Source organism: Mandrillus leucophaeus, unplaced genomic scaffold (genome assembly GCF_000951045.1).
Source record: "Mandrillus leucophaeus isolate KB7577 unplaced genomic scaffold, Mleu.le_1.0 Scaffold595, whole genome shotgun sequence".
NCBI classification, from domain to species: Eukaryota; Metazoa; Chordata; class Mammalia; order Primates; family Cercopithecidae; genus Mandrillus; species Mandrillus leucophaeus.
Genome location: NW_012106419.1, coordinates 2123174 through 2140193, shown reverse-complemented (window position 1 = coordinate 2140193; position 17020 = coordinate 2123174). Strand labels below are relative to the sequence as shown.

The following is a 17020-nucleotide window of genomic DNA, read 5'->3' as shown; positions in this document are numbered from 1 at the left end:
TTAATGGGTGCAGCACACCAACATGGCACATGTATACATATGTAACAAACCTGCACCCTAGAACTTAAAGTATAATAATAATAACAAAAAAAGAAATGAAAGAAAAAAAAAAGAAAGGAAAGGAAGCTTTCTCTTTTTGGTGACTACTTTGTCAACCGTCTATGCTAAGGCAAAGGGATATATTTTAATATATATCTAGAACGACAGTGGTCCATGGTGGAGGGGCCTGAAACTGATCACAGGCTGTCATCCCAGCTGGCCTCAAAACCAGGAGCCAGTTAGGACTCTGCCCTTGTGCCCTATACTTGGGAACATGGAAGTGGTGAGTTCTGTTTTTTGCCGTATCAGCTTGGTGTTCAATCTTGCTGATGGTGTCAAGCCCAGCCCATGGGAAAAAAGGAAGTCATGCTCTCAGCAGAAGCATTGTCAGGACATTTGTGGATGTCTGCATGTGGAGTGGCACCGGCTCTGGTCTTTTCCCAGTGGGTCAGAGACAGAAGGGAACACACACTGAGAAATTTCCAATCAACAAATATTTATTTATTGTACACTTATTACATGCTAACTACTTCCTACTCATATGTATATATTTGTATTTTAATTTTAAGAGGCAGCATGCAAATGCAAGTACAACTTCTACATGAATAATTGTCCTGTGGCAGATAGAGATAAACTAGTTAAGGGTGGAGGGTTGGTTGGTTGTCACTGGTGCCTCAGATCCCCTGTCTGCTGGCCTCCTGCTGAGCTCAGTGCCTCACTTGCAGGAGACAGGGCTTTGGGAGGCACTGGGAAGAGGAGGGACTGTTTTTTGGGTGCCTACTCTGCCCTTTCTTTACCCTTAATCCTCACAGCAGCCATATAAGATGGGTCCGTTTATTATCCACCATTTATCCATGAGGTGACTACGCCCCAAGGAGGTTATTTAACTTGCCCAAGGTCATAAGTGGCAGTATGGCCACGGAATCTTTGCCAGTCTGATGCCTGAAACTTGTATCGTAACCACCATCCTCAACTCCACATTGTAGAAAGGAACACTCAGAAACTCAGTAGGAAAACTTACGAATATGGAAACTATTTTGCCATGAGGCGTACATTCTCTGAGGGGCATTTATCTAACCAGACCATCCTCTTTTCATTAGAAATACATAACAGGGGATTAATAAACTTTGGTGATTCAGCCTACAAGGCAGGAGGAAGAGAGCTTTAGGCACAGTTTGGGGACCACATCTGAGTCACAAGAGCTGCCCTAGGCTGGGGCGTTGATGCTCTTCCCAGTGTGACAAGCTAAAAGTCACCCAAGGAGCCCCGTGCTCGGGCAGCGGTCAGGGTCATTCTCCACGCATCCTCCGGGAAGCTTGTTTTCCTGGACCTCAGAAGCTAATCACACAGTGAGGCAACCTGTGAGAGACCCTGGCTTCCCCTCCTCTGGGGCCCTCCAGTGTTTTGTTTGGTTGCTGGGTGGAATCCCTGTAGAGAACCACAGTATAACTCTTGTGGTTAGCATGGAGTGTCTTTAGTAGGAAGCAGGGATAGCAGCTGGACCAGCCTGCCTTTGTCAGCATGCAGGCTGGCTCCTTTGCTTTGACAAAGAGAAGTGGTTTGGGACTTTTAAGAAAAAAAAAAGAAAGAAGCAACTATGATTATACTTTTCCAAGCTGCTAATATGTGTATGATAAGGGCAGTGATTTAAAAGGAAAAAACAAAACCTTTTAATGGCAGATTCTTGCAGGCCCAGGTCCTGGACAGAGCAGGCATTGTGTGGGTGAACTAGAGGAAGGAATCAGAAACAACTCTGGGCAATGGAATCACTTTGCTTTGGCCCAGATTGGTATTATTTCTGCTGGGTAAATTGTGAGATCAGGGCCCACACTTCTTCCACATTGCTCTTTAACTCTCTCTCTTGAGTTTACCACGGAGAGTGTTGATTTTAAGATCCTTGTGTGCCTTTCCCAATGCAAGAGCCCTCTGGGCATATGGCGGCTCCTGTGATCCTTCTCTTGCTGGAAGGGACACTGCATAGAAACCTGGTCAAGCGGAGGTTTCCAGGGCTCCTGGTTTTCATTTAGGGTTATTAGCACTGGGCAGACTTATCTTCTTGGCTTTATAGCATAATGGCCTGCAGATGTCTGTGGGATAACTTAAGCCTGCATCACCACCCCCAGATGGACCACCCCTTCACTCTCCCCCTCGTCCCAGCCACAGCATACCTTAGAAATGTAGATCCAGGGGCAGGCTGCTGCTAGAGTTCTTGGACTTCAGAGCTGAGAGGGTCTGCTTCAAAATGTGGCTTTTAAGAAATGCACAGACACACATGCATGTTTGTTTAGACAGAGCCATGTGGGATGTAGGGTTCTCTTCAGTGTTTCCTACAGTGTTCTGATTTGTACTTTGGTGCTTGCACATTTCCTGTTGGATGGCTTAACCGAGGATGGCAAGCAGCCTTCTCTGATCACTTCTAGGAGGGTAATTTGCAGTTATCAGCTGCTGGGGGTCAGGGGGCATCCTTCGTGCCTCCATCTGTAGATCCTGTGGAAAGTACCCCCTCCCTGCTTTCGTGACTTCTCTGCAGGATGACTCAGGAAAGAGAAGGATAAGGAAAGAAAGTCAAAGGGAGCCCCTAGATAGCTGGTAAACCTGGTTCTGTTGTACTTTGAAAACAAAGCATTTCTCTTGTCCTCCACAGTGAGGGCATCAGGAAGTAAGCCTCCCCTGGGAACCATGCAGATAAAGGCAGAAAGAGTAGGTCAGATCCCAGAAGATGGGACTTTTCTGATTCAAGAAGTTCAGTATCTTTGTGAGGAACTGCGCCACATGAATGTTGATGCACAGCTTCAGTGTGACAAAGGCAGTTTGTACAATAAATATTGCTGAATCAGTGCTGCCTGTGTGGATGTGTGATGAACTTAGTGATGAATAAAAAGTAGGCACAGCCAGGAGTAGTGGCTGTAATCCCAGTTCCTTGGGAAGTTGAGGCAGGAACATTGTTCAAGACTTGGGGTTTGAGACCAGCTTGGGCAACATGGCAAGACCCCGTCTGACAAAAAAGTAAAACAGCTGGGTATATTGGAGCATGCCTATAGTCTCAGCTACTTGGAAGGCTGAGGCGGGAGGATCACTTACACCCAGGGGTTTGAGGCCGCAGTGGGCTGTGATTGTGCCATTGCATTCTAGCCTGGGCAACAGAGCAAGACTCTATCTCTTAAAAAAAAAGAGAGAGAGAAAGTTTCGTTTTTAAAAAACATATAAAGTAAGCATAAATGCTAGCGTGTCCCATGGTGAAGTTGCGAACTCCGGTTGGTTGAGGGGGCTGTTTTCTAGAGGGCAGGGCATCTTCTTCAGCCGAGTTGTTTTGACTTCCTACAGTTTAAGAAGGTTCAGGACCATGGAGTTCTAGATTTACTAGGTAAAACTGTTCACTCCTGTCTGTGAAGCTCCAGAATCTATAGATCTTCTGGTTGGCTGGACAGAGAGGTAGTTTCCACATGGCCATCTTTTCCAGCTAGACACGTTAATTACCTGTCTGTCTAGGGAAAGACTCTGTAATGTGTGCCTCTTAGGAGGAGAGTGTTAAATATTTAGTACATATTTGGGAAGAAAGATAGAAGCTAAATATGTTCTTAGAATTTCAGCCAGCTACACCTGTGTAAAAACAAACAGAACCTCCATTAGAAATGGAAGTTAAACTGTATCCATTTTGAACTTCAGCATGTCAAAACATTATCATGGTAGTCTAGGTGGATTTTTTTCATTAGCACAGAACTTAGAAAGAAAATTAAATGATGACATTTGGCCAAGGCAAGTAATAATAAAGGAGTGTGTGGTCTTCAACTGTCTGCTAAAGACTTGCTGATCACATTCGGATTACTCTTTTTTTTTTTTTCTTTCAACAACTTTAAGACCGAGTGTCAAGGGAAGCTGGAATAAAGCAGTCACAGTTCTTATTTGTGACAGTGGTCTTTTCCTGTGACTCCATTTCCCTATTATCTGTTTCAGAAACTGTCTGGGCGGAAGATAAATCCAGTGCTCCGGATGTTTGGTCAGTCCATATCGGGAGGCATTGATATGGATGGAAATGGCTATCCTGGTAAGCTGTTTTTCTTTGAAGACATGTGAGATAAATGAAGATAAATGCATGAAGTAGAATAATTTTCTGTCTGGTTAGCAATCATCACATCCATTTAGAATTACAATTCACACGATAGAATAGGGTGTTTTGCCTGGTGTTCAATTTTAAGGTGAAAATAATGTTGACATTTATTTTGGGGTTTTAAAATGATCTACTCTGAAGGGCTTAGCACCAGGAGGGTGGATTTTTATAGTGGTTTCTGTGGCGGTGATTCTAATGACGAAAAATCGCACTGGCCACATCTAAAATGGTGAATAGTGAAACCTCATGTTTTCCTTTGTATTTAACCACATTCAAAGGCTTCTTACTCTGGGCAGGAAAAGGAGCAGCATCCCCCACCCCCCACATGCCCCCACCCCCTGCCCCTACTCTTGAAAGAAAATGGTGGAGAAAGATTTGGAGTGAAAAGAAAACCATGTCCTCTTGTGTGTGGACGAAGGAGACCTTCACCATTCAAGGCTGGCTGGCTTGACTTTAGGGTTAATTAATGCCTGTGGTGGTTGTGGCTAACTGCATAAAAATACATGATTTCCAACCCAATCCCAAGTGATATCTGGCCTAGGTCAAATTGCCTGGGTGGTGGAGTAGTGGTTCTTCAGGTGTGTTTCAAGATGGAGTGGGGTCAGGTGAGGAAACAACAGTAAGAATTTGAAAAAAATCCAGAATGGTCATGGAATTCAGGAAACATTTCTGTAAATTTTGTAGTCATCTTGCTTTTGAGAAATATTTCTTTCCACTAAAATTTAAGAAAACTAATGCAGTCTTGTATGAGGACACCACTTTGTGTACTTTTGTACAGATAGGAGTTTTAGAAATTCCTCAAGACTGCAGAGCCGGGAGGAAGTGTGGGAATAGAAAGAAGTCAGTGTTGACAAAGCTTTTGTCCCAAGAAAGACCCTCCTGGGCCTTTGTAAGTTTGAGAAAACAGTTCTTGTTCTGGGCAATTTGTGGCCATCCTCAAATAATACCTTATACGGGTTTAGCATTTAATATGTACAAAATGCTTCCACATGCAATATGCATCTCACAGTGACCCCAGCGGATAAGGAGGATAGGGTGTTTTCCCCGCTTTATAAACAAGGATGCTGAGACTCATTGTCAGGGGCTGCCCAGAGCCTGCAGTGCACGGGCATCCACCCTTCCCAGTGGTTCAGCTGCTTTTCTGCAAATGTGAGGTGAGCAAGGTGTTCACAGTTCACAATGGATCTGAATTTCTGATCTTGTGTTTTTCATAAGGGAAACTGACAAATTCGTTAGGTTCTTTTATTTTTAAACATATAGCTAATTTAAAAAGACTATTGAAGAACAAAATTGATAAATACACCCAAGTGGAGAAATTTTAGGAACACTATAATTCGTGGATTTGCCATTTGTTTTTCCTTAATGAGGCCATCATATAGATGCTCAATGCATTTAGTGATGTGCAGATTCGGACCCTCTTGGACTCAGATACTTGGTTCTGTGAAGTAGTAGTGGGAACCCCACGGCCAGGGATTTATATTGCCGGGTTGGGGTGGTAGGCAGAAAGGCATACAACCACTGGAAGAGTAAGTACTTCCTAAATTAAAGTTATTTAGGAATAAACATTACTGGTTAAACCAGGGTCTTGTTTATAGCTTACCAAGTATTTTCATGAATTTACTGACTTAAATATCTGATTTCATATATTTAGTAAATATTTACTATAAATCTGGTGAGTACTTAATGAATATTATATAATGACTAATAAATATTTTCTGATTTAAATGTAATGAAATATTATCAGCCTTTGAAGAAGGCCATGGGGATAATTATCTTCATTTTACAGACAGGGATACCGTGAGATACTCAGGTCACATAGAGTGAGGGGTAGAGGGTGATGATTCCGTGTTCTTCAGAACCTAGAGAATTTTCCAAGAGTCACTGAATTCTAGGTATGTCTTTCTCTAATTCACTGATGTCAAAAGAAGTATAAGCCATATGTGTAGTCTAAAATATTCCCGTAATTACATAAAATGATAAAAAGGTGAAGTTAATTTTATTAATTGTTTTAGCCCGATATAGCCAACATATTATCATTTCAACATATAATCAATATGAAAGTTATGAGTGAGGTAGTTAATGGTTTTCTGTACTAGGTCTTTGAAATGTGGTGTGTATTTTACACTCACAGCACCTCTCGACTGAGGCCAGCCACACTTCAAGGCCCCAGTAGCCTGCGTAGGGATTGGCTGCTGCATGGGAGAGTGTGGCTTCCATTCTTACAAGATCATTGTATAGCCCAGAAGGTGGCCGTCAGAGGGCTCTCTGGCCGCAAGGCTGGGCCTCCATCCTTGTGAGCTCATTCCCAGGGAGCTGTTGGGTGTGGGCTTCAGCAAGTTTCTGAACGCTGTAAACTTCTCATTTTCAGATGTCACTGTTGGAGCCTTCATGTCCGACAGCGTGGTTCTCCTCAGGTGAGAGGCCTCACTCTTGCTCCTTGAATTGTGCTGTTCAGGGTGAGGGATGGAGCCATTCGCCATTCATGGGCTCTTTCCTCTGTCCTGTTCCTTGTAGGCTGGAGGTGCTTAGTAAGTTGAAATGCTACCTTATTTTCTCATTCTAATTATTCTCTATCCCAGAGTTTCTATCTGTGGCCTTGAATGGCTTGCAGGTATGAGATGATAGCATCCTGGGAGCTTCTAGGTAGGGGTTGGGGTAGGCTAACTCTCTTAAGCCCTAAAGCTATTTGCCTTTGGCTAAGAACCTTCCATAATGTGCCATACAAATATTTTATTATTTCCTGCGGGTGCTGGGAAGCACTGTTCGTTTTATCTCTTCATCTGTACACCCTGCATTCTTACCTCCAGTCAGTCCACAACACCCTGGGGACCGGGAGCCTCCTGCCCGTTAGACAGCACGTCATTCCCTGTTGGCAGCAGAGGTGAAGGACATGAGCTGAGGCCCAGAGCTTGCTGAGGCCCGTGCAGTCTGGATCTCTCCTACAAAGGCCAGTGGGCCGCCGCCACCACCCGTGAACCCTCTCCAAATATTTCTAGCTGTATGAGTCAGAGGAGGCAGAATTACACTTTGGAGTGAGAGCCAATTCTTAGGTTTTGTTAATAACCTGATGGCAGAACTTTCTAAAATGGACTAGTAGGATCTCAGAGCTGGAAGGGATCCCAGAGGCCATGTAGTTCCATACCCCAGATCCTTCTTATTCAGCAGTACCTTCTGCTGGTCTCCACTGCAGGACCACATAGCCTCTTGTTCTGAGTGAGATGCCTCACGAGTGGGAGCCCAGTTACTTCTAAGGGAACCTGCTTGCCCCAGGAACATTAAATCTTGAATTATTAAAGAGGCAGAAGAGCCTTGAGGTTGAATGTGAACTCAGGGGCCAGGTGGCCAGGTTCCAAGCCTGACTCCGCCCTTACTAGGTGAGTTTCCTGGGCAAGTGCGCTGACCTTTCTGTTTCAGGATTCTCCTCTGTTGGCCAGGACAGCAATACAGATGCTCCTTGACTTAGGATGGGGTTATTTCCAGATAAACCCATTCAAAGTCAAAACATGGTATTTTCAACTTAGGACGGGTTTGTCCAGATGTAGCCTCATGGTAAGTCAAGGAGTGTGCTGCATTCCTATGGCTTTCGCACCCTTGTGAAGTTTAAAAATCGTAAGTTGAACCATCATAAGTCAGGGACCACCTGCAGTACATGTAAAATGTTCACAACAGTGCCTGGTTTAACTGCTTAATAAATCTTAGCAAGTTTGATGTAAATTGGGTTAAATTTGCCTCCCTAAAATTCTGCTTCTCAGTCTTGTGTCTTTTACATAGCAGCCCTTTAGTATCTGAAGGAGGCAATTGTGTCCCCCAAGTGGTGACTTCACTAAGATAAGGCCTCCTTGGTTCCTGTAATTATTTCCCATGTGACTGGATTTTCACTTTCTTTATCAGCCCTTCCTCTGGATAAAACAGCTTTTGTGGCTCCAAATGATTGAGGTTAGATTTGTGAAGCTGGTTGCTCTAGTTAGTGCTTTCATGATGTCGTCTTTGCTCTCTTCACTATCCTGAGTGTCTTACTTTGGTTTGTCAGGATTCTTCTCAAATAAAACAAACACACTCCTCAACTTTTCACAGTTGAAAACAGGCTTTTTTTTTTCTTCTTCTTCTTCTTTTCTTTTTTTGAGACGGAGTCTTGCTCTGTCACCCAGGCTGGAGTGCAGTGGTGTGATCTCGGCTCACCGCAACCTCTGCCTCCTGGGTTCAAGTGATTCTCCTGCCTCAGCCTCCTGAGGAGCTGGGATCACAGGTGCACACCACCATGCCTGGCTATTTTAAAAATATTTTTAGTAGAGATGGGGTTTCACCATGTTCATCAGGCTGGTCTCGAACTCCTAACCTTGTGATCCGCCTGCCTCAGCCTCCCAAAGTGCTTGGATTACAGACGTGAGCCACCACACCTGGACCAACAGGCCCTCTTAAAACCGGGGCCATCTGGCTGAAGGTCCATCATATAGACTCTGCTTTCTCATCATTCTTGTATTTTTAAATCTTCCTGCTGTGAGCTTCAATCCAAAGAAGATTTTCTTTTTCTCTTCTTCATGGTGAGGGACAGCCTTCTCCAGGAGTTTGCTCACATATGGAGGTAAAGTAAAGTGAGGCAGTTACACAATGGGTGGGAGACCCCAGACTCCAGCCTGGGATGGAGGGTTGAATCTGGTGAGTTGGAGCTCAACAGGGACAAATGTAAAGTTATTCAAGAAGAACTCCAGGGAGAGCACATATCAAGAGAAGAGACCTAGGAGCGGAGCCTGAGGAGCCCTACCCTGAACAAAAGGCCAAGAGAAGGCCCAAGAGGAGTGGTTGGGCCATGACAGCTGTAGAGGAGCATGCAAGGATGTTGTGGTCACAATCATCCATTCTCTTATTCATTCAGCTAAGGTACATTGGCCTGCTGAGATGCTGCCATGCATCAGATCCCGGGGATTTGATGGGGAACCTGACCTAGGCTGTGACCTTAGATTATAGCCAGGGAACCATAGGCAACCAATGTTTGGTAAGCTCCTACCGCCTGCCTGGCACGGTGTGAGCACTCCATGTGTGTTCATTCTTTGTTGTTGTTTTCTTTCTGTATTAAGGTAGAATTTGCATACAATAAAATGCACCAATTTGAGTGTATGACTCCATGAGTTTTGACCACTGCATACATTGTGTGACTACCACCCCACCACAATAAAGAATACTTCTATCACCCCAGAGAGTTTCCTTGTGCCTCTGTCTACTCAGACCCCTCTCCTGATAGACAACCACTGTTCTGACTTCTATCACCATCGATCCATCTTGCCCATTCTAGAATTTCACATTGGTGGGAATATACACTATGGACTCTTTTGTTTCTGGCCTCTTTCAATCAGTGTGATGCATTTGAAATTTGTTCATGTTGGCATGTTGCTTGTTTTTCCCCTTACTGAGTAGCATTCCATTGACTGAATATCCTTGAGTTTGTTCATCCATCCTCTTGTTGACAGAACACATGATAACTCTTAGTCTTCTTAACAATCCATGACATGAGTGGGGGTGTTATCCCCATTTTATGGGTGAGGAGACCAAGGACATGCAGTTCTTATTAATATAAAAGGGAAGGTGATTCCACATGGTGGTAGGTGCTATGAGGATTATAAAGCAGGGTTACTTGGTTGGGCAGTGGCGTCAAAGTCAGCAGAAGGGCCAAGCAGAGTGAGGCCTGGGACTTGTCGGAGGTGGCAGGGGGAGGTCAGGGGTGCCATTGGCCGTGGTGGCTCTAGAGAAGTGATGGGGCAAAAGCCAGATGGCAGTAGGTGGGTGAGAGAAGAAGCAAGAAAAGAGAGTGACTCCTGACTGCCTCTCCAGAAGCTTGGCTGCAAAGGAGCAAATGGGACCAGCAGGTAGTTCAGGGAGGTGTTTAAAGGATGGGAGGCTCTGGATCGGTGATTAGGCCAAGAACATCTTTGAGCCATGTTCTGGTCTCCCAAGTCCCTTACCCTCTTGGAAGAGATCAGAGGGGCTTCACCCTCAGCTTCACCTTCATCTATGTGAACCCTGATGCCCTGACCCTATGCCTAACCCCAAGGGTCCTGGAGAGGTTGAAGAGACAAGAGGGAGGATGGGAGGCTGCTCCAGGGATGAGGGATGGGGGGATGAGGTTGGTGAGAGTGATAGAATTCAGTACACAGGCTGAGGGTGAGGGGCCCTCATCTTCTGAGCCAGGCCCCAAGATAGGAATAAGGTCAGGGCAAGGTTCAGTTTGGGATGTGGATGAGGATGAAGCAGAGGGTGACCACCCTGGTCTATTCCAGGAGGACAAGGGAATCAGGGAGAGCAAGGAAGCCTTCAAAGACAAGCTAGAGCCCCTCAGAGAGGAAGCAAGGTGGGGCAGGTAAAGCGGTAGCTGAGCATGCTGCATGGGAGCATGGGAGACACCCAGCAGGCTGGGTGTCTGCAGGGGCAGCCATTGATAAAGTCCCAGGAGCAGCAGTGAACTAGAAGGTCTGGAGGCATCAGCTGACTGTGTTAAGTAGGGGCTTGGCTCGGTCTGGCCTAACTGACAGTTAGATTTTGAGTTACTTTAGGTTTTGGGTGGGACTAGAAAAGCAGGGAGGGCTAGGAGACCATGCATGTACATGGACACATAGATACGTACTGCCCATCGTTTCTAACCCTCCTAAGGGCAGGAGGCCAGAGGTGCGTGGGTTAGGAATGCTATGGGCTGCAGCTAAGAGAAAACCTGACTGAGGCTTTCAACTATATGACCCCAAATTAGCTCCCTGGAGGTAGGTGGCCCCAGGGCTGGCTTAGTAGCCTAACAATGTCACCAGGGGTGAAGGCTCTTTATCTGTCCTTGCCTTGCAGAAGGCCAAGGCACCTTGAGCAACGTATCAAAGGGCATCCCAACTGGTTGTATTATTTACCTGCAAGTGAAGTGTCAGGATTTGAACTGTCAGCCGTCAGGGAGAAGTGTTCCAGCTACCAGCTTCTTAAAAAAAATAAAAGCCCTGAAAGCACTTGTGGTGCTGTCCTTGGGTGCCCCTTTGCTTTTATCTCAGAGGCTGGCACATTTGTAGGCAGGACTGTGAGACGCAGTCTCCCCTGCCCCCAGGAGTGTAGCTGACCCACTCTGCCCTCAGGAAGTTTGCTTCCCTCAGATTAGCTCCGGGGCAGGTCCTGTGTCAGGGTGATAGGCACACGGTGCTCTCCCATTGGAGGTCACAGGAAGTGATCAGAGAGGTCTCTGAAAGATTTCTGGGCTTTTCTTCATCCAAAAACAATACTTGGAGTTGAAACAAAAAGGTTGAAGGGAACTGATCTGACAGCTGTGGGAAGGAGATGTACCTGTGAGGGTCCCTGTGGTCCATTTCAAAGGATACTGTTTTTCCAACTTCCACTGAGGTCACTGTGTCTGGGCTGCCCACGTCTGTTTCCTGCTTGCTGCCCTGTCTTCTGCAGAGCTCTTCTGTGAGAGGAGGACTTGGCCTCCTCCCTGATGAGTGGCCCCTGGGGATGATGGGGTAAGCTAGGCTTTTCTTCTGTACCATGACCAGGCAGGTCAGGGACCATGCAGGGTGGAGACTGGCTCTCCATGGTACCTCTGTCCATCTGTGAGGCTTTGGACACTTGTGGTTTTCAGTCTCCTGGGCTGGAGTAAAATTTGTACTTATTTAACAAGGGTTTTTGCACATTTATTATGGGAACGAGAGGATGAATTCACTGGATCCCAGCCCTTGCAGGGTGCTGCAGGCTGGTGGGGCAGGTTTGGAAATAGACAATGACTCTTCACCTTAGGAAGTGGGGGCCAGGGGTGTGTGTATAGAGCTGGAAGCACAGAGAGGGAGGATGCCTAACTGTCAGGGGTACTAGGGAAGGCTTCCTCAGGGTGGGAACATTTGAGCTGGCTGTTGAAAGGTCGATGGGGTTTTATAAGGTGTCCACTGGCATCTGCACAATCACACTGGCCAGGGGTAAGATATCCACTTTCTGATTTATTTCTAGTATCCTATAAGGATGAACCCAGAAGAAAATGGAAAGACTAAGGTGTTGGCCTTCTTTCAGGCACTGCTATTGTCTGACTTCCGTTTGTCCTGCGGCCAGATTTGCTCTGGGAGTCCTGCAGTTCCACTGCATCTGTCACCACTACTCTCTGTTGACCCGATCTCCTGGCATGGTGGCAGCAGTGGAGTCCCCTCACCCCATCTGTGCCTTGTGTCTCTTCACTTCCTTTGTTCACCCGGATTTTCCTTAACGCTTTCTTCTCTTGGAGTTGGTGTGGGTCATCATTCCCATCCGCCCTGTCACCCTGGGCTCTCTTTGAGGGATCGTTGTACACAAGGGGGTCATTGTTCTGAAGCCACAAATGCCCCTTAATCTTGTTATGTCACCCCAGTGGTGTGAAGGCTGGGGCTCCTTAGAGGTAAAAGGGTTCCTCTGTGAGGTCTGGAGGGAAAAGGTCGAGTGGTAGCTTAGGTGAATGCTGCCTGAGCAGATGTCTGCAGTGGGAGCAGAATGGTGTTATTTACTCTTAATTTTTGTGGGATGTCTCTGGGGAGCCCAGGGGTGCTGTCCATTCATCAAGCACTGGGGGATGGTCCACAGCAGGGAGGAGAGTGTGGCTATTTATTGAGTTTCATTTGGTTTTGAGACTGGGCAGGTTGATTTCTTCTGCTCTGAAGCACTTTGCTATTACCAGCTGGGACTCTACTAATCAAGTTCTTTTAGAAAAATACCCAATGAATTGGTGGAGGTAAATGAAGGAGGAGGTTTGACCAACTGGATGGGGCTAGAATATTGCAGTTCATGCTCATAATGGCAGCAAATGCTTGAGGGAATCCTTGAGTATGCATCTCTTTCTCGAATCATGGCATCTGCCTTAGGAAATCCTCTTAAATGTATTCTTACCTCCCTAATAAAATGGAAATCGGAACTTAATTGGTAAAATTTTAAATAATTATCCAGCATCTGGTGGTTCATTTATGGCTTCAACCAGATGTGTTTTATTAACAAACTTACTTTTATTATTGGGAAGCTAACTATTAATTTACTAGGCAATATGCCACTTCTAAAATCAGAAAAAAATGCTCACAGAACATACTAGCCCTTCTCTCTTGGGATATTTCATGCTTTAGGTAAATCCTGGGTTGAAGGCCTAGGATTTATCCTGTTGGTCTAGTTCTTGTTTGATTCTGAGAGCTGCTCCTTACCATGACTAAGTCACCTTCCTCTCTTGCCCTGCAGAGCAAGGCCTGTCATTACGATGGATGTCGCCATCTTCCTCCCGGGCTCCATCAACATCACGGCGCCTCAGTGTCACGACGGACAGCAGCCTGTGAACTGCCTGAACGTCACCACCTGCTTCAGCTTCCGTGGCAAACACGTTCCAGGAGAGATTGGTAATGAGCCACCAAGTCAGGGCTCAGGATACCCGTTTAGCTGGAGTGGGCTGGTGGGATATTTCTGATGTTTCCTGTCGCTGTTCCTCCCAGCTGGGCCTCTTTGCAGGCAGCAGGCACACAGGTTGGACATCCTTTCCCTCTGAGGTTCCTCCTCTTCTCTTTCCTGCTTATCAACATGTTTTTTTTTTTTTTGAGACGGAGTCTCGCTCTGTCGCCCAGGCTAGAGTGTAGTGGCCGGATCTCAGCTCACGGCAAGCTCCGCCTCCTGGGTTCACGCCATTCTCCTGCCTCAGCCTCCCGAGTAGCTGGGACTACAGGCGCCCACCACCTCACCCGGCTAGTTTTTTGTATTTTTTAGTAGAGACGGGGTTTCACCGTGTTAGCCAGGATGGTCTCGATCTCCTGACCTAGTGATCTGCCCATCTCGGCCTCCCAAAGTGCTGGGATTACAGGCGTGAGCCACCGCACCCGGCCTCAACATGTTTCTAATATCACACAACCTCCAGCTCTAGGACAAATAATGTTGGACCCCAAGCATTCTTTCTCCAAATATGAGGGCCAGACTGAAGCCTTATTGGACCACAGGTCCTATGGGACTGGTGGAGATATAATGCCCGGAGCCTGGCCCTTATGGAATGCTGGAGCAGTCAGAAAGCAGAAGTGACAGGACTTTTTAGGCTCCTCATTGAGCTTGTAGCATCAGCCAGATGTCAGGGGGCTTATAACATTTACTATGGAATTAGAGACCAAAGACGGTCTCTAATGACGGATGGTGGGATTGGGATTCTGGTGTTACAGAGGCTTAGGTTTCTAAAAGAGGGGTGCTGCTTTGGCAGCTCAGAATTGAAAAGAGGCCGGCATTGTCCTGACAGCTGGTAACTGTCCCTGCCATTTGTCTGGGGAAAATTGACTTGCTAGCCTAGCTCTAGAGGCTGGATTAAACCCCAGAACAAGATAGGGCCACTGTTGATTAGAATTCAGAGCACATGGTCACCTGAAGGAACTGAATCTGGAGCTTTATGCATATTACTAGGTGCTTCATTTTTATTTAAAAGGCTGATTTAATAATAGAAAGAAAAACTTCAGGCAAACAAAAACATCAGCAGGGACCTGGACCTACTGACGTTCTTAGATATTTTTAATATCATGAGTGACTCCTTTTGCTACTCACAGTGTAGCCCCTGGCCTAGCAGTGTCAGCATCACTGGGAACTTGTTAGAAATGCAGGACTTTGGGCCCTACTTTGGACTTCTGAATCAGAATCTGCATTTTTGCAAGAGCCCCACAAGATTCCCATGCACATTTAAGTTTGAGAAGCACTGCTCTGGAGCAGACATGTGTGCACACACGCCCACTCATGCAAAAATGTTTACATGAGCTAGTTCATTCCTTAGCCACACCTCAAATGTTCTACCTTATTTAATATGTTCATCCTTCTTGGCTAACTGTCTCATTGGCAATTTCTCTTGATCTTTAGGTATATTGAATGAGCTCAACGATTAAACATATTTATTTATATCATTTTTTAAAAAGAACTTAGAAATTTCAACATTGAATGAAACCATACAATAAAACTTGGGAATTGGTTAGTGAGGGAGGATTAACAACATTTTCTTGTGTAGCTCAGTGAGAAAGAGCAGCTCACTCAAGATCACACAGCTGTTGTTGAAGCCAGGAGTTGAATTTGTATCTTGTGATACTTAGTTTTGCTTTCTAACAACTGTTTCTCACCACCTCCCTAATTGTTTAAGATACTACAGTCTTAAGGAAAAAAGCTTTCTCATAGTTCTGGGACTCGTGTATCCTCCACATAATTAGGCGGTCTGTCTTCTGTCCAATGCCAGCTCATGATATAGTTGGACTCTGTTAAGAAACATTTTTAAAGAATGAAGGTGAATTTTGATACACATAAGAATGAGAACTATTCTAGAACTCTCAGAAAGGGCAAACGATTGATCGTTTCTGTGTGTGTTCATTTGACAAATACTTATTGTGTATCCACATGTGCTGGGCACTGGAGATGACAGTCCTGTCCTCATGGAGCTTCTAAAGGGAGTTACAAAGAGTTTCTACTATTTTGGCCTTGAAGCAGTATTAGACAGCTTTCACTTCTCGCTGCTGTGAAAGTGAAGGTAAATTGGTGTAGCTGAAGCAGAGAAGAAGAAACCAAGATGCAAGTTAGAGCAAGAGTGATTCAGAGCATGAGGCAAGTGGTGGAGCAAACTCTGATTTGAAGGTTCGTGAGCTGAGTGCAGAGGAGGTGTGGGTGCCTCCTCATGCTGTTCCCGACCAGTGGCTCTTTCTGGGGCCCTATCTAGTGTGAGCCTTTCACAGACTGCTAAGCACAATTAGAATGAAGGTCTAGGCTTAGCCATAGCCTCTGAAATGTTGGGGCAAAGTGGCAGAGGCAGGCAGTTTGATGGCATCTTGTACTGTACCTTGTGGGCAATGCGGAGCAACCTGGCTGATATCCGACGTGAGGTGGGGCCCATTCAGCACCCGTGCACCCTCCCATTAATTTCCCTTCCCTATCCTCCGTCTGCCATATGCATTCATAGATAAAGTCAAACATTTCTTTACACTCTAAGGGTGTGTTTCCCCGACAATCAGACTTAAAGGGGATGGTAGCTGGAGACTTTTGGTATCTCAATATAACAAGGCAATGCAGAAAATTACTCATCCCCAACATGTTTCTGTCACTTTCTCTGGCATTCGTATCTCCATCTTTGCAGTAGAAAGAGAAATGCAGAAATCTGCCAAAAAATATGCTACCAGCGAAATGGAGAGTTTGGGGAGGGAAAAATGGGCAGGCCTTATGGAAATGTGATAGGAAATGAGGTGGAGGTGAAAGGTCAGGTAGCTGTGGGGATCCAGCTCTGGGTGAGGTGTCCTAGAGTTCAGCAAGGAAGGCGGCCTCTTGGCTCTGCACAGTTGGGAAGGTCAGTCTTCAGATGGCAGAAGGATGGGCACTTCGAGGACACAGATACCCTCCACCCCCCTCCAGGTTCAGCAGAGGGTGCTGGCCAACTCTGTGTCATCTCCAGGCCTCCGCATCAGGAACCTACGACTGGGACACCAGGTTACCAGCCTTCCTACTCTCTGTGTTGGCAGCTGCGGAGGAACCATGTAGATGTGACTTTGTCCATGGAATGCCTGGTGAATGAGTGCCAGCCCTGGGCAGGCCTTCCAGGCACCTCTCAATGGCTGCATATCCTGGGCCAAGTTTGTTAGCAGGATGGCTGCATTTGGGCAGAGCAATACACAGATACCTGTGGTGGGCTAGGTACCACTGTCAGAAGTGGTATCTTCTGTGGTATTTATCTGCTGCCATCTTCAGCTACATGATCTGCCCTCTGAGGATGGTTTTGAGAGCCATAAGCAGTTAATGTTAGTCTTGTACCTTTAGTTTCTTCTTCTCTACCTGGCAGCATTCAAGCCTATGTACAGAGAAGGGACACCAACTGCCTCTTCATTTCCTGCTTTAGAAATGGGAGACCACAGTGCCTACTTGGTC

At 46.0% G+C, this 17020-nt stretch overlaps 1 protein-coding gene across 1 annotated transcript in view; it reads left to right on the top strand.

Moving 5' to 3' along the window:
- ITGA9 (integrin, alpha 9) overlaps window positions 1-17020 on the top strand; it is a 385411-nt gene that overhangs the window by 38935 nt on the left and 329456 nt on the right. Inside the window, exons 9-11 of the mRNA XM_011999512.1 lie at window positions 3994-4084; window positions 6516-6561; window positions 13349-13503. Of these exons, the coding sequence (XP_011854902.1) occupies window positions 3994-4084; window positions 6516-6561; window positions 13349-13503 (292 nt within the window). The remainder of the gene's footprint in view (window positions 1-3993; window positions 4085-6515; window positions 6562-13348; window positions 13504-17020) is intronic.